The sequence below is a fragment of the Sparus aurata genome, chromosome 21 (assembly GCF_900880675.1).
Source record: "Sparus aurata chromosome 21, fSpaAur1.1, whole genome shotgun sequence".
Lineage (NCBI taxonomy): Eukaryota > Metazoa > Chordata > Actinopteri > Spariformes > Sparidae > Sparus > Sparus aurata.
In genome coordinates this window covers 26,015,169-26,036,965 of record NC_044207.1, presented here as the reverse complement: position 1 = coordinate 26,036,965, position 21,797 = coordinate 26,015,169, and the positions used below count along the sequence as shown (strand labels likewise).

The 21,797-nt window shown below is 45.4% G+C and overlaps 1 protein-coding gene across 1 annotated transcript in view; it reads right to left on the bottom strand.

Annotated features, from left to right (window-relative positions):
* The window catches only part of LOC115572276 (potassium/sodium hyperpolarization-activated cyclic nucleotide-gated channel 2), a 36,829-nt gene extending 15,383 nt beyond the window's left edge, over positions 1–21,446 (bottom strand). Inside the window, exons 1-4 of the mRNA XM_030402196.1 lie at positions 20,260–21,446; positions 15,817–16,240; positions 12,907–13,068; positions 1,412–1,630 (exon numbers count right to left, since the gene is read on the bottom strand). Of these exons, the coding sequence (XP_030258056.1) occupies positions 1,412–1,630; positions 12,907–13,068; positions 15,817–16,240; positions 20,260–21,446 (1,992 nt within the window). The remainder of the gene's footprint in view (positions 1–1,411; positions 1,631–12,906; positions 13,069–15,816; positions 16,241–20,259) is intronic.
* Between the last annotated feature and the right edge of the window lie 351 nt (positions 21,447–21,797).

Genomic DNA, 21,797 nt, shown 5'->3' with positions numbered 1-21,797 from the left:
GGTACTGAGTGAGTAATCCCTCAAATCTGCAGATGTCTTCTACGTACGGTAACATGAGGCTGCGACGACATGTCAGTTGTTTTTAGCAGCATTTGCGAACCTTGCACATCACGGTCAGCACTTACAGTTTCATAGTAAACACCGACCGCTGCCAGCAGCTAACTGGTACAGAGAGCTCTGACGACACCACGGGAGGTCGTCGTTCGTCCAATCCTGTTCACAATGATCCGCGACAAAGACCATCAGAGCTCCAGCATTCGTCCTTCCTGCAGCCGAACACTGAGACTTCTGGCTTTTGCGTCATCGCTTGTGTTGGGCAAAGCGTGGCAACATGTGGTAATGCAGTTATGTGATGCCAGAAGAACAGAGAAGCACGTCGACGGCTCACGTCAGAGATCGAGGAATGAATAATTAAGAATCACTGGATCAATTTGGTTGTTTATCTTTTAAATTTATGATACAATTTCAATACTTGGTTCAATTATTAAGGTTTACTGAGATACACGCCCTTTTAGCTTCGGCTGGGCAGATTTTAGGAATATAAAGAATTTGAAGTTACTCCATGAAATGACCTCGCAATAACTAAAAATACCAATATAGGCACTGGTACATCATACTGTTTCGAGTTCATAGTTGATGTAGATTGACGCAGATCCAAAATATCACTAAAACACACGTCATTTTTTCTAACTTCTAGTAGAGAGACCGAAGTTTCCAAAGATACCAAATGTGTCAGGCTGAATCTGAGTCCTGGCTGTGAATCTTTCATATCTCAATGTTTCAATCGAGAGCTGAAACAAGCAGATCTAGTATACTTGTGATACTCAGGGTTGGCACATTTAAAAATGTTTACACTGGTTTTATATGAGGCCCAAAATCGGACCGGACCAGTAATACAGAACTCAAACAAGACAGTTTTAACAACCTAAAAGTTACTCAAAGGACAAGTTAAAATGTTTTCTTACTGTGCCTTGATTTATATTTGAAACCACACTTGTGTTGAGCTACAGGTCCTGACCGAGGCATCGTTCAGCACACAATCCCCCTTAAGACAGCATTTTTTTCATTTTCACACTTCAGCCTTTGACATGACGTGCTAATTAGTAAACTTTAGAGGTGCTGGGAGGCAGATTCTGTTCCCTTCGGATGGAGCCAGACTTGCTGTTCCCACCTGTTTCCAGTCCTCATGCTAAGCTAAGTTAGCCACTGCTGGTGGAAGCATCGTATCCACTGCGCAGACGTGAGGCCGCGCTCATTTTTTCTCGTCTAACTCTCTAAGAAGGCGTTTTTCCACAAAATGTCAAACTTTTCCTCTGAGGGTGAACCTGCATGTTAAGCGGTTAATAGGAAACAGCAAGCAGAGAGGTGTTGAGAACACGGGGAACGCAGATGATTTAATGAAGCTTCTCACCTTTTCCTGATACTGCCGTCTGGAGGAGTCCAGGGACTGAATAAGAGCTGTTGCATGGCCAATGAAAACAGCATAGCAAGTAGCTCCTACAATCATACTCAGCATGGTGAGCCAGATGTCTGATAGACTCTCCGGGGCCTGCCGGCCATAACCGATGCACAGCATGTGGCTCATGGCCTTGAACACGGCGAAGGAGTACAGCTCAGACCAGGTATCATTCTGTGGAGAGAGAGAGAGAGAACACAGGGAGATAAACAAACAGGTAAAGACATCAATGTTACATAAAACCAGTTTATGGAAGACAGAGAGTCGGGGGCTAGAAGAAAAGATGGGGGACAGCGGGGTCGTGGAATAGCACTTACACAAATGAGAACTCCGGGGACGGCGTCGCATTAGAAAGAAAGACGGCGGAGGAGGAAATGACATCAGGGGAATCCTTTGAGGCCTAATCAGTAAAGTAGAGATGCTTTGGAAATTATTTCCTCGGAGGGGAATGATAATGAGAGGTCATTAAATATGCCCTTTCAGAGCCGTGTGAATAAGAATCTACTACGGGCGGTGACAGCCGGCCGGCGGTCACCAGGCTGCTGGTGTCGGGACTCACGAAGGGACGAACCTCAGGTTGTAGAAACATCACGAAGCATTAGTGATGCAGTTGGATCACTTTGTCCACATCAGAGCAACACTCGGTATAACATCCCTAAATAGCTAAAAGTGGCTCGGTGTTGTTCCTCTAATGCTGAAACTCCCTTTATCGCAAAAAAAGCAACCAAACAAGCTGCGTCGCTCTGAGACGTTTGTGCACCGGGCCTCCTTTGTATCCCTTTTTTTTTCTTTCATTAGCTCTGAGTGCTGACTGCAGTGACCTCGGCCTGCGCACACGCACACACACACACACACACACACACACACACACACACCACCGCTGATGCCAATTAATTCAAGGTAAAGCCAAAAAAGCCAGGATTGAACCCTCCCCCCTCCCTCCTTTTTTTTTTTTTTTTTTTTTTTGGTGGGATTTAAATTAGTCTGGCAGAGAAACTAGTATCCTGTGTAATGAAACTGTATTATTAAGGCTTCTGTCCACGAATGGAAAAAAAATGAAGTTATAAACAGCATCCCAAAAAACCTTTTAGAGCCTGGTCTCCAAAGCACAACGCGCACACACACACACACACACACACACACACACACACTCTAAATTTGCACAGGGCTACACAGAGGTTACAGTCTGCACTCAGATAGGAAAGGCAATCAACTATATCCTCTCTTATGGCTCCTAGTGGTGCATTAGCAGACTATTAGTGCGTTTGCCGTCACATTGTTAAACACACTTTCCTTCCCCAGGCTTAGCTCATGTGACTAAACTCGCCCCGTCACCGTCCTGTTAAATCCCTGTAGCTCCAAAACTTTTCATGGGCTATGAGAAACAAATGTGTAAATTTGTGAAGCGCTTCAGACTCGTGTTGATGGTACAGTGTCTGTAACAGGGCGAATGTTGTCTCTGTCTCCATCACTTCATCACAGGATCACAGCGTTACACACATTTACTTCAAGATGTTTTCAACTCATAACATTGTTATGACGTGAGTTCCGTTTGCAGTTAGCACCAACATTACGTCTGACAAACTGTTACACACTTGGGGCTTGACCATTACAGAACACCTCCGTTCATGTGAAACATTCAAAGCTACCAGTGCCAGAGATACACGGACAGCTGAAAAGTGACGATATATCAAATAAAAGCGACAATGACTCTTTAAAAAGTCTGAATCTTTTGTGCTAGCAGTGGTGTTAATGTTGGTGGGGACACAGGAACACATGTTCCAGGAGAAAAAGTTGTGAGGGAACACTTCTCCCGCTCAGAGTTAATGTTTTTTTTAGGGTGGCTGGAGCTCAGGAGTAGAGCCAGCGCCTTGTTATCGGAAAGTCGCTGGTTCGATTCCCCTTGTCTGCATGTCGAAGCGTCCTTGAGCAAGATACTGAACCCCAAACTGCTCCTGGTGTGCTGGTCGGCACCTTGCACGGCAGTCATCAGTGTATGTATGAATTACCGTGAGTCGCTTTGGACAAAAGCTTCAGCTAAATTCCCTGAATGTGAATATTTCAGGCTGCTGCTGTCCGTATTGGAGAAATCCTGATATTCACTGATTAATTCATACTTGCTCTGATGACACTGCGCTTTCAAGTCTGGTTAAACTTCCCACTCGATGTGCCACAAGTGCAACAACTCTTCCGCATGTCAGGATGGAAACGCGTCTCTCTTACGTACAGATTGAGCGTTGTACGGACTGCCTGGCTCTGGTTCCTCTCTCGTTTCCACCTCCACCTCAGTTATGTTATGTTATGAATGCTAAGAGCCTCGAGCCCACGCAGAATTAACTATAAAAGCATGGAGTGATGATTAAAAATAGCCGCTAATTGTTTTGATATATGAATACGGTCGAGTTCACAGAGTCGGTCAGAAATGGTTGTTTAGAAATGCACAACTTGGCGGCTGCAGTCAAAAGGGACGTAGCAGGTTCCTGTTTCCTATAAATAAATGACATGATATTAGATCAGGGCACCGACTCGTGTTCTCGCCGATAACGATTCCAGTATTTTAGGCAGTACCTGCGGCAGTTCCGATACTTGTATCTGTATCGGAACAACCTTCGTTATCATAGAGCAGTACACAGCTGATCAGATAATGAATCGATTCGTTGATTGACAGAAAATTCATATGATCCCGGTGTCAAGTGTTTTCACAATCAATAAACGGTTTTGTATATCAAGTTGTGTTACGTAACAAGCATCGTTACATATTCGACGTATTTTGACAGCTTGGGCTCCCGGGGGGGGGGGGGGATCGTAATCGATTCAGAGACGAAGAGATCAACAAATACGAAAAGACTGATCCATCAATAATTAATCGCGAAACACATGTACAAAACAACATGCACGTGTGTTTCTGCTCAGTGACCTGTTAGAGGGACGGCGCGGTGATGGAAGGACTTCACCGTCATGAGCGGAGAGAGAAAAAAAAAAAAGTGAGGAGTCCAAAAATAAATACAGCTCCACCAAGTGGGCTGAGGCTAAATGGTGTATGTGAAAACAGAAAGAGAAACAGTGGAGTGAAACAGATTGAATAATAGATGAACGATGAGCACTTTGATTCTGAAATAGCACAGGCAAGAGAGAGGCAGAGCGCGACTCCATATCCTCATAAGTCTCAACAGCCCTCCCCGGAGGCTCCAGTTTGGGAACTATCCGTTGCATTGTTGGTAATCACCGTCTCCATTAGCTGCAGATAGTCTGTTTGAAGTTGGCTGATAACGCAAAGGTTTTTGGGTTTTTTTATTATTATTTCCCCTCCAAGCGTCCTAAAATGCCTTTTTTCGTGGATGCAGCTGCGACCTCGCCGAGCGGCCGGCTTCACGTGTCTCACACAGATCCACACAAACATACATTTCACCTGCCAAACTGAGCGGCGGCATACATGGCGGTCAGGCGCCTTCCAGAAGTGACTGAATGTGGCGGCGTTTGGCTACGGAGGAGAGTCTGAAGTCACGCTAGCAGCTCTGTGAGCCTGTAACACTCATTTTCCCACATTAGTCTTTAATCTTCAGCAGAAATAAATGTCTTTGGCAATTGTCAGGTGGATTACTGTGTGAAGACATGCGCGTGGTAGTATTACAAAGTTGAGGCTACTTGTCTAAAAGCAAAAGAGTCAAAGTGAAATGTTATGGTGTAACAGGTCGTGTTGGGTGATGTGAAGAGATGTGAGATATAGTCAGAGCTTTGTATGAACAATTATACATTGAGTAAGTTTAATTCAACCATATTAATGTAATTATTTACTCCGTTACCACCTGAGGTTAGCGTGTCAGCATGCTAACATTTGCAAAGCAGCACAAAAGCACAAAGTATAGCTGAGGCTGAGGAGTGTTATTAACTTAGAAATCGTCTGAACACAGGAAATAAACTGTATCCACGAGGTTTCCTCAGGAGGTCACTGGAGAAACAATTACAGGGGATATTTCAGATGCTCCATAAATCTAACGTGAGTAAGAGTGTATTGTGATAACCGACGCACTGGCGGCACATTCAAGGTTTTAGCAGCATTAGCCAAGTGGGCTAAACAATAGCTGTAGTGTTTTTTGGATTCACTCGATTAAGTTGCTAACAGAAAATCGCTCCATGATAAAGGATTAGCTTCGATTAGCTAGTTACCAAAGGGAACACTGGTTCCGGTTAAAGCTGCTGTAAGTGTTGTCATCATCTTAGCTAACTTCCTGTCTGGTTAGCAGTTAGCATTCCCCTCCCTGTTCTCTGCATCCACACACTTGCACAACTCAGCTCTTTCTTTTCTTCAAGCATCTAAAAGCAACTTTAACAGACAGGATACGTTGGAAACACGCCCATAATTCACGTTTATAATTGGGGGACAGGAAGAAGTTCGACAATCCTGTGATTTGCCAATTATTTCAGTTGGAATTCTCCCCTTCTGCTATCTGTGTGCTACCTTTTGTAAGGGCACCGTCACCGTCATTATGATCAGTTTAGAAGAATATAAACAAACCAGAGAGTTTTTCCCCATCGTCTCAGAATGATAACAGGTTGAGTCAGACCTTTTTCCAGCACTGGCACGGCACTAAAACGAACTGTGCAGATAGGTCTGGCTTTGCAAGTCTAATTTGAAAGTGACCATCTGCTCCAAAATTGCAAAGTTCCAATCCAATAGTTGTCAGTTAAGGGTCAGTTAAGGGCAACGCATTCATTAAGATTCATCCTCAAGGGACCATGAATTTTATGGCGATCCATCTAATAGTTGATATATTTCAATATGGATCTAAACCAGTCAAACGACACACAGCCGTCCCTACAGCCCGGCGGCTAGCATGGCTCAAAGTGCACACAAAGAGCTACACAGGGTGAATTTTGCCCCGTCACCGCTGCCATCAGTTCACACCTCGTCGCACCACGAGGTGAGTGACTGAGGCTCTGTGTCGGCCTGAGAGGTGCAGGAATGGAAGGAAAAAAGCCGAGACAGTGTGAAGCAGATAAAGGAAAATGAAGTTATATCGCCCTGAATGACTGATCATTGTGTGTGTCCGACGGCAGCCGATAAGCTGGAAATATTGAAAGAGAATTGACACACGTGTAACAACGCTGGTCCCCGTCACACACACACACACACACACACACACACATCGGTTTATTTTACAATGTCTTATCCGAGTTTCTTGTGCAGTCAGCTCTGTCTCTCTCTCTCTTTCTTTCTTTCTTCTCGTCAGCCTCAGTGAGTCCGAGGGGTCTCTTTGTAATCTGCAGGACGGGCGGTGAAATATTAGCTGCAAATTAATTAGCGAGCTGCAGAGGTGAAGGCAGGTGCACTTTTCTTTCACTTCAACTAGCTCGTTCTAGTCTTGAAGTTAAGGCAACGATCCCCCGGCACTCGCTTCACACATGACACGCGGTAATGAGAGTGGGATTGATAAAAACGTAAGAATATTTCCCAAGAATGTCAAACTATTCTTTTAATATTGAAATAAATTCAAATGAATTCACTGACTGTGAATTTTTAATTGTACTTCTCAAGTGGAACTCCAGAAACACATTTTTTTTAAAAAAGGTTACAGCAGAAGGACTTGTAGTCTCTTGAATGATTCAAGCTCCCAAAACATGGAACCCTACATTTCCAACAAACCTGCTTAATAGCTTAAATGCTTGATGAATGCCTGTGTATTTTAAGTATCATGACCTCGAGCAGAGATAAACCCAGTGACATTATCGGGGGGCCATTTTTGTAGACTTGACAAATAGGGCTGGGTATCACCAGTTACCTCACAATACGATGCTATCACGATATTTTGCCCACGATAATGATAATATCACGATACAGCGATTCTGCGATAATCTTTATATTGCAAGAAATTTCATCCACGATACATCACCATATCTGTGTCACTGAAGAAATTCAGAATTTATTGACTGCACTGAATCCATTTCACAGGAATTACAAAACATTGTCAATCAATTTCACATGAATGACAGCCAAGTAAAACAAAGTGTATACTGCACAGTGGCTCTTGTTAACACACACACTGACCGCAATTTAAATATTATTGAATATCGATATTTGGCGCCAGTATATCGATAACGTACCTCAAGACGAAATATCGCGATATATCGTAGTATCGATATTTTGGTACCCCCCTATTGACAAAGCTCCTCCAGAGCAACAAAACACACATTATTCTCCACAAGCTGAGTAGTAATGAAAATAAAACTCCTGTTCTCCTGTTAACGTCGACACATGAGGTAAGCTCATTCAGAAATGAAAACTCAGTCATTGTCTAAGATGGAAAGTCGGGTGAAGTTTTGTGGCCGATAAAATATTTCCGGAGCTTTGCTGCAAAACAGCGTCGCAGCGTTCTCTTAAACCACTGAAGTGGACGGAGAATGGAAGACGGATGGAAACCAACTGAAAAGAAACATAAAATGGCTCCATACAGCTCGTCTAGAGTCCAGAAATTGATTTGAAAAGGCATTATTTCCACGGACCAGCTGTATGTAGCCATTTCATGGTTATTTCTGTTCCTTTTTTCACACTTTAATCACACTTTAAAACAACCTTCCATCTATTTCTGTTGTTTCAGAAAACGCCGTTCTGCTGACTACCGAACTTCCCCGTCCATCTGAATCGATGATGACTAAATGTTTTCTTTTTACGTGAACGGTTCCTTTAATGTGTGAAAGGCTGACCATGACAAAGTAACCGTTACTCAGCTGCAACATTTGCACATCTGCTCTCCAACATAAGGAAGCCTGAGCACTGTTTGAGTGCGTCATGCTTGAGCAGGATACTGCGGGCCTGCTGGTCCTCAGCGCAGTGAGATCCCTGAGAACACCTGAGTTCCTCTGGGACTGAGATAATCACATCCTTCCCCCCTTTTCCTCACCCGGGAAGCAAACACCACCTAATTTTCTAGTCCATTCTCAGAGGTTAGACATCTGCTTTCACTCCTCATGTTTATATGCTCTTAGCAGCTTAGTGGGTAGTTTAAATCAAATTTGCGACGTCCAGCAGCAGACCTGTAATACTGTTTGGTTAAAAACTAGGTGTGGTGGGTAAACAGATTGTGATTTAACACCGGCTTATCTTCTCCAAGAGAGCAGACCACTGTGCTGCAAAGCCCCCTCCTGCTGATGGCAGCGGGGGATCATAAAGCGACGTCTCTGTGATGTGAATACAGTAAGGGATGGGTACACACGGTCGTAATTACAGCGTTGAAACTATACTCCCTGTGTTTGTCAGTTGGCTCTGCTGTCACTATTATTACCCGGTCGCCTCTGTACTCAGCGAGGCTCCTGCCGCCAACCTGCGCTCCGCCGTGAAAATGAAGTCGGCGGCTGCGTGAAGCTAAACGCTAAAATATAAACAAAATGAAATTAATGTACGGAAGTTGAGGTGTACTGCAGAAACAACCTATGTTCCCTGAGGTATTACAAGTTCGAGTGCATCCAATTACTGGTCGGTGGATGTCATCCGGAGTTACAGAGTGTTCTCGACGCCCTCCATGGGTCCTGCCTGTGGGCCCCACACCACCAGAGCCTCTATAGGGTGCGACGCTTGATGGATGGCCTGGCTGCAGCACAATGGCTAATGTTACAAGTTGTCAGCCACTCAATAGGGGGGCGGTCTCAGGTGGCTGTAGGCAGCCTGTACCGTGCCAGAGTGGCCCTTTAGCTTGAGAGTGACGGCTCTCTGGAGACGGACTGTCTTTGATTATCCAGAGAGAGGGAGCGCGACAGAGGAGTCAGTGGCCTGTCAGCCCCCAACTTCATCAAACTCTGCACTGTACAAAGCACAAGGATGTCCTCCTCGGTCTCATGTACGCTATAAAAGCCAAACTATTTAAGGTTTCTCCAAAGTTAAGGTTGCTGTGCCATAAAGCTTGTTCTTTATCGGGAAGGTCAGCATGGTTTATGTATATCTGCATGTCAGCATTTTGATATCACGTCTGGGAAAGCAAAGGTTTTAAAAATATATATATTATTTTAATTATCAATCAATCTTTAAATTATATTCCTTATTAATTCGCTGATCATTTAATTTACATAATATCAAATTACTAACTTCTCATGGCCCAAGATGGCTGTTTTATAAAGGTTCTTGTGCATGTAAAAGATCTTGAAAGTTAAAGAGGTCAGAGTCTGCCCCCTCTCCCACAGAAAACACAGGTCATTAAACGCCTCGCATTAGTCCCGCCTTTAATTCTGTGACTTTGTGACATCACACTACATCACAATGCCACATATTTGTGTCATTATTGCCTAGCAGCTTGTTTTGCAAGTAAGAATTGATTTAGCATAGCTGCTCTGTTGTTGTTGTTAGCGGCTCTTGGTCAGGCATGTGTGAGCCGACCAATCACAGCAGACTGAGTGCTCGGGGGGGCCTTAAAGAGACAGGAGCAGGCGTCTGGCACTGCCAACATGGCGACGACCGGAGTCATCACACTGAGCAAAATGGTTCCTCAGAAACTTACTGGTGATATCACAGAGACGACATCCACGTAAACTGAATGATTTTCAATTCACAGTGATGCAAAACAGAAAAGCAGTTAATTATAGATGTTTGAAAAATGACTGAAATAATAATCAATCAAAACAGTTGCTGATTGAATATTTGTCCATCACTGACGGACATTTTCAGCTCTTATTACATCAACATATCTCTCAGTTGAGCTTTACAATATTTATTAACAGCCTTTTTCTTTTTAAAGAAATGCACGGCTGTGAGGATTCAGCATTAACTTTGCTTTGTAACATTCACTGTCAGTGTGTTTCAGCGGAGGGTAAAGAGTTGAATGATTCAGCATGACGGCGTTTTTAATAGTTTATAACATCAAAGACTTGGTGTGGACATCCAGAGTCGGCCTCGGGGACGACAGAGCATTCTGCTCATTGTAACAGTGACGCACATGAAGCTTAAATATATTCTCTTTTATTCTCTGACAGGTTACAACTGCAGTGATGTGAATCTACTCTCTGAATTTAAATGTTTTTTTCAGCTCAGTGATATAAATAGCAAATGTCTATACCTGTTTTGCCACCATAAAACATCTTCAGTAGTTTTTTTCCTGACAGGAGCTAATGTTGATTGAATATTACATGAAAGCTCCATCCATCAGACCCAGAATATCCTCACATTAGAAACCCTGAGCGCCTGAGTCAATATTGTAATATATGGTTTTGCCAATACCATCCAGCTCTGCACACACGTGCCTGTAAAACGGCTGTACGTCTCCGTCTGAGAGAGGAATTCCTTCCCTCTCGCAGGCGTGAGGGAGAGAGGACATTCATTCTCAGCGCCACATTAACTCGCTGTAACTGGAATTAATTTCTGTACGACAATAAAAAAACAAGGGTCGGCGCTGCCATCCAGGGAATACTTCAAACCTAAACATTTACAAGTAGTCGTGGCAGGCCCTCGCGGTGTCGGGGAGCGGGACCCAATCTGTTTAAAACCCCATTTGGACCCGTGCCTCATGTCTGGGTGAGCGTGGTCTCCCCTCACTCAGTAAAAAGGCCGGGCTGACAGACAGACCTATAAACAACCAGCTTTTATCTCTCTGAGAGAGACGTGGCAACAAAGAGCCCAGCTGCCTGGCCATATCCCCCCACCTCCACCCCTTCCCTCTGTTTTCCTCTTTTATCTTTCCTGTCATCACCCCACCGTGCTGAAGAGGAGGTGTGGGGGGGGGGGGAGCTGGAGGTGCGTTTGAATCTTTCTGTTTCGCAGCTTCTTCATCGGTATCCTACGGTTGTTGTCTGTGTCTGGCACACCGGCTGAATGCTACTTCAGAGGGCAGTGATATGAGTAATTTTCTGGATTTGTTGGAACACAGTACTGACTTTTTCCGCCTGAATCCGGTGATAGCATAATTGCAATAAGCATCACTTAGGGTAATAGTGGCTCCCTGAATAGTGCAGGGCTCTGTTTTCAAAGTGGACCATATTGATCTAAATTAGAGTATGCACAACTATCACCGCTAACCTGGAGCACTCTTTCGTTCTTTTAGCAACGTTAGCAGCATCGACTCTGGGGATGGAAATGCAAGTCCAAGCTGCAATAACAACTGTTGGATGGATCGTCGTGACATCTGGTGCAGACGTTCATGTTTCCCAGAGGATGAATCCTAATGACGCTGGCGTTTTTCTACGACTTTTCGTGTGGCACCATCATCGGATCAGAATCTAATTGGTCCAGTATTTTGGTTTTGGTCCGATATTTTATGTAAACACTAATGATATTCCCCTCTAAATCTGCAAATGTAATCATGCTAACAAACCGAATTAAGATTTAAATATCATCATTTCAGCATCATCATTGTGAGCTTGGCCGAAGATTTTTTTTATAAACCCCACTCCCAAAAACATTAGGACGCTGCGTAAACTATATATGAAAACAATTTACAGTTTAATGGTTCTGCGTTTCAGTTTCTCGTTACTTCCTGGTTAATGTTGAAGGAGACGCTCCTCGTGTGTCATGTTTTGAACTACACTTCCTGTCTTTGTCTGTTTCCCAGCCTGTTTTCTGTGTTCACCTGCGTTTCATTCGTTAATTGTTAATTGATCCCTGTGTATTCAGTCGATGTGTTTAACTCTTTCAGTCGTCTGTTTAACAATGCGGTCCTGCGTTTACTCCTTGTGTCTCATCAGTGTTCCTGCTTATTGCCTGCAAGTTGTTGCTCAACCCGCCCTGGTGCATTCAGGTGACATTAGGAAATATCCTTTAAACAATCATGTGGGTCACAAAGTGGTGGCTGTTCATGACCTGACTGTCATATTGGGAGGTGGAGGGGGATGGAGGTGCAGTTACAGGCCAGTAGCCTCAGTTTGAGACCCCTGGATACTTATGAGGAGACTGTGGGACAATTTCCACGTGTGGTTGTGGTGACAAATAACATATTTTTGTAATGTAAAGTCGCGATATCTTCAGCCGTGTTTGTGACAATCACAACAGGTTATCATGAGCACATGAAATACCAAAAGAAATGTAAAGTTTCTAAATATTGTTAGTGTTCAGAATTTGCCGTCTTTTATTCTGGAGATTGCGTTTAGCTGATAGCTGTTCATTTATCACTGCTCGCCCTGATAAAGGAAGGAAGACTAGATTAATCAATATCTTCCTCCCGTGCTACAATAAAGATGAGTTAATAGGAAAATAACTACATGTTCATTCACACAAAGTTTCCAGGGGTTCCTCTGTTGATGACAACATCGTTACATGAGCGCCGGGGGCCTCCGTTTTAGTTTATCATGGTCGCAAAATATTGATTGACATTCAGCCAATATTTTCTGACGACCCTCAGTGACTTCAATCAATATTCTGTGACCACTGGTAGCTCTTTCCCAATCAGCGTCGGAGTAAAAAGGCCCAAATCCAGTTCCGCTGGGGGGAGGGATGTGACACTTGGTATGCACAGACATGACTCCCTGACACTTACCTCCATCTTGTTGAGGGACACCCAGCAGTCTGAGGGGAAGTCCTGCAGCATGGGAACCAGGAACTGTAGGCAGCCGTCCCAGTGACACAGCAGCAGCATCATGCCAATCAGGTTAAAGATCCGCATCACCGCACTGGCCAGGTCGTAGGTCATATGGAAGATCTGGAAGCGAGACGATAAGACAGGGAGGGGAGTTGGATTTTGGAATGTGAGCTTCAGTGAATGTGGCTTACGTGAAGTTTGTCAGATACTTTGAATGCATGTCTCAGTGGCAGGACTGGCTCCCTGCTCGGCCCCACGGTCTCCTCTGGACTATACCAAGTTTGATTAATGAGCAGGGGAGACAGGTTCCCATCAGTCCCAAATCAAGCACAGCAGGAGCGGCCAAGACATTTGTTACAGGGATACATGACATCAATCAGAGGCTCAAACACGCACACGAAACGCTCACGCATGCCTGCGGGCTCACGGTTACACTAACAACACGGACAGACATGCCAACACGTACACGCACACACTCATTCAAACGCGCAGAGTGATGGACAGCGACCATCATGATCCTTAACAACTGATAGCCTATGTCGTCTCACACATCAATCACTCTGAGTCACCGGACAGTCACTTAGGCCAATCATCTATCACCTCGCTGACTTGAAGAAGCAAGGCCTTGTTGGTGCTCTGACGGCATTTAATACCATAATTATGTTAATAGGGTCCAAATCTGTTCATGTTCCTATACTTTTCATAGATAACCATGAAGAAAGATCTGATAGAGTCCACTATGAAGGAGTGAGTCAGTGCAGCTGAGGGAGAAGTGATACACTGCGATGGGAGTGATGAGGAATGAGACTGGACATGAATCACATGTGCTGATCTTTCTAAATGTCGCTTTAACCTTTATAGGGTTTTCACTGTCACTTTTTATCAATCAGAAACTGACAACATAGACTCATTTGTCATATCTTTTTCACCGAGGATGGAGCGTCGGTTGATGGAGACGTTCAGCACCGTGGACAGCGCTGTGAAAGTTACAGGAGCTGAAAGCATCTTATTGTTCAGGAGCCTCATTTATAAAAATGTTCTTGGATTTATACTTAAAATTAGTCTGAAGTTAATTATAATTGTGTGTCTTCAGTGTTTTTAGTTCGTCTGCGTGTAAAATCTCTCTGCACCAACAGAAGCTCCTCTCTCCCACAGAAAACACTGCTCCTCAAACGCCTCGTCAGTAGTCCCGCCTTTAATTCTGTGACTTTGTGACATCAGACTACATCATCATGTCACACATTTGCTTAATTTATGCCTAGCAGGTAGTTTGGCACATAGGAATTGATATAGCACAGCTGCTCTGTTGTTGTAAGAGGTGCTGGCTCAGGCTTGTGGGAGCTGACCAATCAGAGCAGACTGGGTATTCAGGTGGGCGGGGTCTTAAAGAGACAGAGGCCAAAACAGAGTGTTTCAGACAGAGGGAGGAGTAGACTGATGTGTTTGAGCATGTAAACCTGTTCTAGTAGTAACACAAAATAATATCATGGACCTGAAAATGAACATCAAATGACAGATCATTTAAAAACTGGAGCAGCGAATAATGATTATTGTCATTGCCGATTCATCTATCTATTATTTTTGCAATGAAAATTTCAGAAAGTAGAAAAAATGTCGATCAGTGTTTCCGAAGATGACGTCCTCAAATGTCTTGTTTTGTCCACAACTCAAAGATATTCAGTTTATCGTCACAGAGAAGAACAGAAACCAGAAAATATTCCCTTTTAAGAAGCTTTTTTTCTTTTTTAAAAAATGACTCAAAGTGATTAATCGATTATCAACATAGTTGGTGATTTATTCAATAGCTGACAACTAATCGATGAGTCGCTGCAGCTCTGTCTGAAGCCGGGCATTTCATGTGTCAGCTGTCCACCACGTCTGCACTCTCATTCTCCATGCATGCCAAGTATCACTTCCCATCACGCGCCGCTGTGTGTGTGTGTGCGTACGTGCGCGCATCACATCATATCTTCAGAAATCCAATTATCCAAAGGTCAAGTTAGCAGCCGAGCCCCACTGCGCTGCTCACCACTGCAAAATGCCAACACCAGGCTGCCAGCACTGACATAAACGAAAAGTCGAGTGATCTCGTGACATTGTCGGACCTCCCGTCTCCCGGCCTGCTCTCCTTCGATTGAGGCAGGAGTCTGGAGGAGAGGCCGGAGCAGGGAGGGCCTCCCCTGACAAAGTGCATCCCTCACAGAGCACATGAAAGCTGAGCAACCGGGCAGGGCAAGGCTGGCTCTTCAGTCAACGCCGGCACCCATTTTCACATCCAAAGTCTGGCTGTCGGGGCCTCTGAGGAAATGCCAGCTTATCTTACCTCTTCAGTCCCTTTAAATGAACAATTAGTGACATATATAATCACAGTCAACAGCCCCCTAGCGCTGCATATTATCATCACCCTCCGCCCCACCTGCTCATCCTCCAGCGCCTTAATTGATTAACTGTGTTTGCCCTGTTAATAGGCCGCTTATTAGCCCCCCTGATGCCACCTGTGAGACTGCCAGGTCAGACAGAGAGACGGAGGGGTACGGGAGGGAGGAGGGGAGGAGGGAGGTTGTGTGACAATAACAGTAATTAGAATGCAAACTTTGTTAAAGCTCAAACATCCTGCTGACGTTAGACATTTCTCACCAGGTGGCAGGTGAGAACATTAATATGGAGCCTCCAGGCGGAGGAGAGCAGGCCGCTCGGAGCAGACAGAGAGGCAGATTGTTGGTTTGGTCACGAGCCAACAGCAACATATTGGAGGCAAATCAGTGACCTTTTATCACTGGCTAGATTGGGTGTTTCTTCCTCTGTGATGCGGGAGAGACTGTGTGATTAGGTTTCACATATTTACAGTCGGGAAATGTGCGCTCTTACCTCTTCCCACTGGTGGATGTAGCGTATTAATCTGGAGAGCCGCAGCAGCCTCAGAAGACTCAGGATCTTGGTGAAGCGGACGATCCTCAGGGCCCGAGCGGTCTTGTACACCTCCGAGTCGATCCCTTTCTCCACTATGAGGAATATGTAATCCACTGGGATGGAGGAGATAAAGTCCACAATGAACCAAGTTTTTAGGTACTTCTTCTTGATGGTTTTAGGGTCCAAAATGATGTCTGAGTTGTCCTCGATGATGATCCCGGTGCGAAAGTTGAGCACCAGGTCCATGAGGAAGAAGGTGTCGGAGACCACGTTGAAGATGATCCAGGGCGTGGTGGTCTCTTCCTTGAAGAAGGTGATGCCCACGGGGATGATGATCAGGTTGCCCACCATAAACAGCAGCATTGTGAAATCCCAGTAGAACCTAAAGCAGGCATGTGTGTGTAGTCGTTGTGTGTGCACATGACAGTGTGTTGACATGGGTACAGGAGGGGAAGAAGGGAGACGGGGGGGGGGGGAGACAAAAATAGAGTCAGATAAGAAAAGGGAGTTGCTGTGGAAAGTCGATAGACACAAGAGACTTCCTAACTGGAGATGGAAAAGCGTAAACAAAGTGGAGGAGCTGCCCGGACACGACGAGCGCTCAACTCACACGCTTATAATTGTTTGTTAGAGGCAATTTCTCCCCCATTCAATTTACACTCCTATAATATAACAAAATGAATCTCGTGATTGTCTCCGCTCAGCGAGCTTAAAGAACTTTATGTGAATTGCTGATGAAGTTTTTCTTTTTCTTGTGTCACGATAGGGTTTTCTGTAACTGAAGTGATCTTCACGCTGCATTTTCAAGGTTTAAATGAGGAGTTAAAAGATGGAAAGCTCTCTTCTTCACCCTTCTGTTTGGTTGACAGCAGGTTTTGCTTTCAGATAATCCACATCTCAGGATGAGATGATGGAAGAATTGGTCGTGGATCGTGAAAAACATGCGCAATAAGTCTTCGTTTTCATTATGGAGGTAATCGCGAGTATCCTCACATGACTGACTTGAAAAAGCTGTCTAGCTGGCTGACCTACAGACCTTTATTAGTTTTCTGAATTATTTTGAATTTCTAAGCCTGTCACAGCGGCTAAAGGCATGTCATTGTGTAATCCCCCGCGAAAAAACAGTTAAATTGGATGAGTCCGAACCAGAAACAACAAGTTTATTCGTGCGGGAAAACCTCATGATCTGATAACTTATTTAAGATTCTTCTCTCTTATCAGTTATGCAATAAAAATATTAGTTTTCTTACTGAATGTAAAGTTAAAGTGATTCCAGTACACTTTAGTACAAGAGTTTTTAGAATATTCAATAAACAATTAATATATATTGTTTATCAGGATAATATTGTGAATATTGACGGGGTCATCGTGACATGCCCGTCCACTACTGTACCTGTTTTTCTTTCACAGAACAGGAAACTTGATTTGCTTTTTTTCCAATTATTTTCTCTTCTGATGTTATTAAAATACCATTTGTAGAAAAACATTATAGTCATTCTACTTCTCTTTGCCACAAACTACAGAAAAGACCATAAAACAATTAAATATATTGTTGTTGTTGTTTCTGTCACACGTTACGTAGTTCATAATGACTTTTGTTCGGGTTTGGGGAGTAGCAGAATAAATCCAGTGGGATTATGTTATTAGGATAAAGAAAGGCTAGGAGATTTTTCTCACACAACATCACCTGATACAGTGTGTTTTTTCTTAGAGAATACAAACTCGATATTTAGATTCCTGCTGATGTTTCTTTTCTGTAAACTTTATTTTCACATGTTTGGTATTGAGGTGATCCAAAGGTAAGGGAAAGTAATCAAGTTACATTAATTTAATATTTTGTTACCTGGATTGTTTTACTGACTACATTTTTTAAAGAGGTAATTAGTCAAACTGCTTATGTTTGTGGTAAATTAGACCTCTTCTGGACAAACTATGATGATAATAATATATTTTGTTCTTCTATCATGCTGAGTCAGTGTGAACGAGTTAAACAACTAAATGTGAGGGTTTTTTTTACTGGAGACAGAAAAAACACCTTGAAAAACAAAACTTTGATGTATAAGAACACTTGAAAAACACATGATGTTTGTGTATGTTAACTTTATATGTCATAACTAAACACACACATACGGTTTATATAGAAATCTGCATTAATTTAAAGTGGTCAGACAAAAGTTGTTTCATTTTTTCAAACTGACTCAACGTGACAGAAAGACTTTGCACTGAATGTGATCTTTAAAGCTGCAGTATGTAGTTATAAAGGGAAGAAATGTTAATCAGAAGAAGAAGAACTTCACTGACTGAATTTTTATCATGTCTGAACAAACCTTTTGTTTTCACGACTGAATAAACTGAATAAACAAACTGACCTTTCAGGACAACATAACTTCCTACGGTTTTACTTTGTTTACATGTGGCGGACCCTGCCACCTTCCCAGCTCATTTTCCTCTGAGAACATCTTGTTTGTTCACTTATAGACAAACTAAATATTCCGAGTTTGTATTTCTACCTCATTAATATTGTAAAAATGAAAATTCTGATTTTTAATTTCTTCTAGAAAACTGCATAGTGCCATTTTAGAGGGTTTTTTATGTTTATGCTCATTTTTTTTCAGTGCAAGATCAAATATGAAATCCAAACAGACTGTTTGAGATGTGCCAGGGGCAGCGAACCAAAACCCTCCAGAGTCTCTGAGGCACCGAACAGAAGTCATTCTCTGCAGACTAGATCATGTTCATCCTCAGCTCTCACACGGTCATGAAGAATTAACCTGATGAAAGCATGTTGAGCGTGTTTCTGTGGGTCTAAGCCCTTAAACACATCACCAGGGTTCATTAATAAGTTGCATGTGGAGCTGTTATCGGCCCTCCGGTCCACATGGAGACCAGGAGGGTGAGTGTGTGCTGCCGGCGGTGATGTGGCACTTTGTGAGCGGGACGGAGAGCAGAAAGTGGTGGAGGTCTGATCCCGTCAGAGGAGGCTCTGCAGGACAGGTGCAGCGCTGAGTCATTACACTGCGACTTACGCAACGAGCTCTGACTCCTCGGCTCCACGGCGACGACAATAACCGAATTCACGAACGCGTGGAGCAACTTTGCCGCCTCAACTTTGCATGAATTATCAGGAGAATGGCGGCTGGAGCTCCACACAGCGACCCGAGCGGCGCGCAGGAGGTGTCCCGGGGTCTGATCACATCTCTGCTGCTGGATTCATGTCTCGAGTGTGGCCTGTGGTGGTCCACTGACTCGGCGTTATGTGATACAAATGGGCCAAACATGAATGGCGCTGTGGTGAAGGAGGAGGAGGAGGAGGAGGGGAGGAGAGGAGGAGGAGGGGGGATGGATGGATGGATGGAGGAGGAGGAGGAGGATGGAGGGGGTTTGAAGGTGGCGCTCAAACGCGCGAGCCGACTCCAAATGAGACGGAGCTGTCCACTCGTGGTGGTGCTGAAAGGCGAGCGGGCTGATATTCTGACCCAAATGCGCTTCAGCGGCTGATACGTGTCGAGTAAAAAAAATAAATTATAATAATAAAAAAAAGGGGGGGGAGGGGAGGTTGAGCGCATTTGTCACGAGGCGTCTTGGCTCGTGGATTTCCTTAAATATTTGTCAGACCATAATATGAGCTGGACGTCCAGCCGGTCCGCTCCGACCGAGCCGAGACTAACAAAGCATCCGTCAATAAGATGCGGGATCCGGGGAGCCGAGCGGGCGGACACGTCTCCAGTGAGCATGCTTGAGGTTTTCGCACACTTGGCTCAAGGTGACATTCCATTACTGAGTGCACACACACACACACACACACACACACACACTGACACACGCTGTCTCTCTCTCACACACACACACACACACACGTAGCCTACATCCCGTCAGCTCTCGTCGCAGAGCTCCTACTGGAACAATAACCAGATCTGTTGTCATTTATTTATTTTTTTAAGGAACATGATTCTCAAATCGAGCCTGAATTAGCGTCGGCGCGCGCGGTCCTCTGTGTTCGATGTGCGCGCACCGCACACGAAAAGTGGAGCTGTGTTAGCAGGCCGGGGCTTGTTGAGCATCCCAGACATGCTACTGTACAAACACACCGGAATAGGATTTGTTTACAACCTTGAAAGGACACTCTTTGCTCAAGTCCATCTGCCTGACAACAGGTTGTTGGGAGGGGGGTTAATGGCAGCACGCTGCAATGCATCGATTCAAATCTCTACAGATTGGATCGTTAAAGGGGCTGAAAAGGGGAGAAATCAGCAGCCTGAAGCCTGGAACAATGAGCACGCGTGTGTTCCCGCGGAGTCGCGGTGGTTACTCACTCTAAAGTGAGTTGTAGGTGACAATGAGGATCCAAACGGGCCCCGCATGACTTTCAACGTGCCACCAATGGCAGCCCCCAGCTCTTACCTGAAATCGCTGTAAGGGTGGATAATCCAATTTCCAGCTGATTTGACCCTCTCCTGCTCTCTCTCCACTGCTTTCTGACTACCATACATGCGTAAGGAGAATTTGTTAACTCCAGGCTGCAGCATACTACTAAACTGCCGCTGCATGAAGCTGGCTTGGCTGCCCCGAGGCTCCGCATCCTCGGCGGGCACAATTGGCGGTCCATCCTCCGGCTTCTGGAAAGTGACAGAGTTCCTGGGCTGCTGGGTCTGAGTCTGAGTCGGGCCGTGCAGCGAGGACGAGGCTTTCCGGCTTGGTGCGTTGGAGAAGGACACCTTGGAGTCCTTTTTCTCGGGGACGCCGCTGGACACGGGGGTAGTGCCGGGGTTTGCGCTCTCTCCTCCGTGCGCCCCGGTCAGGGACCCGCCTGGCGTGATCGAGCCGTCCATGCTGGCGGAGGTCGAGTTACAGGCTCCTCGCTTGGCGCTCCCTCCGTCCTCGGCCCTCCCCGACCCTCCTGTCGGCTTCTCCTGCTTGGAGATGATTGAGCGCAGGCTCCCGGTACCCGAGTCCCTCCTGCATTCTCCGTTTTTGTTGCATTTCATGCTGGAAATTGGAGCGACGCTGTTGCAACCATCACCCGCTGTCGCGTTTAAAACCTCGACCGCGACCGCTGATTCCGACGCCTCCGCCCCAGATGCTCTGCTGGTCTGGCCGCGCTGGGCAGCATCGCCCGGACAGGGTGTCTGGGTCTGGGTGGCTCTGGAGGCAGCAGTGGGCCGTGGAGCGGCGGCAGCGTCCTCTGTGTGCGTGTGGTAGGGCTCCTTGTTGGAGTTTCTCCTGGAACCCGAGGACGCGGCTCCCCCTCCTGGCGTAAAGTTCTTCATCCTGATACTGCCGCCGCCTCCTCCTCCTCCACCTCCGCCGCTGCCGCTCCCCCCGGCTCGGCGCAACCGTGGATGCTGAAACTTGGACTCCTCTTCTCCGTCCTCCGTCTCGTCCATCACGACGTTGCTGGCCGCCCCGGGCTGCTTACCGCTCGGTGAGGCGGAGTCCAGACAGTTCTGGCTGCTGCTGCTTCTTGTGCATTTGGACGTGGCAGCCTTGGGTGCGCTGATGTGGCTGCATCCGCTGCCGCCCACCGCCTTCTTTTTCATGGTGGCAGCAGACGCCGGTGAAACCTCATTCCTGTCCATGACATTGAGCATATCAAATTTTGCCTCCAATTATCTTTGGAGAAAACCAATCAGAGGGAGAGGGGCGATGGAGAGAAGGAGAGGAGAGGGGGAGAGAGAAAGGAGAGAGGGACAGAGGGAGGGGTGGACGTGACTTCTTTGCAAACTACTGCGCTTTTACTTTCTCTCGTCATTGTGTCAAAGATGCTCAGGCATCAAACTAATTGAGCCCTTTGACTGCGTCAAATATCATCAAACTATTAGCGTATGCTGCTGCTAATCCCGCCGCAGCTGCCTCCAGCTGAGGCCTCAGTCATGACCTACAGCCTCACCGGCCTCCAGGAGCTCGCTCCGGACCGACACATGAACCAGGAGCCTAGCATG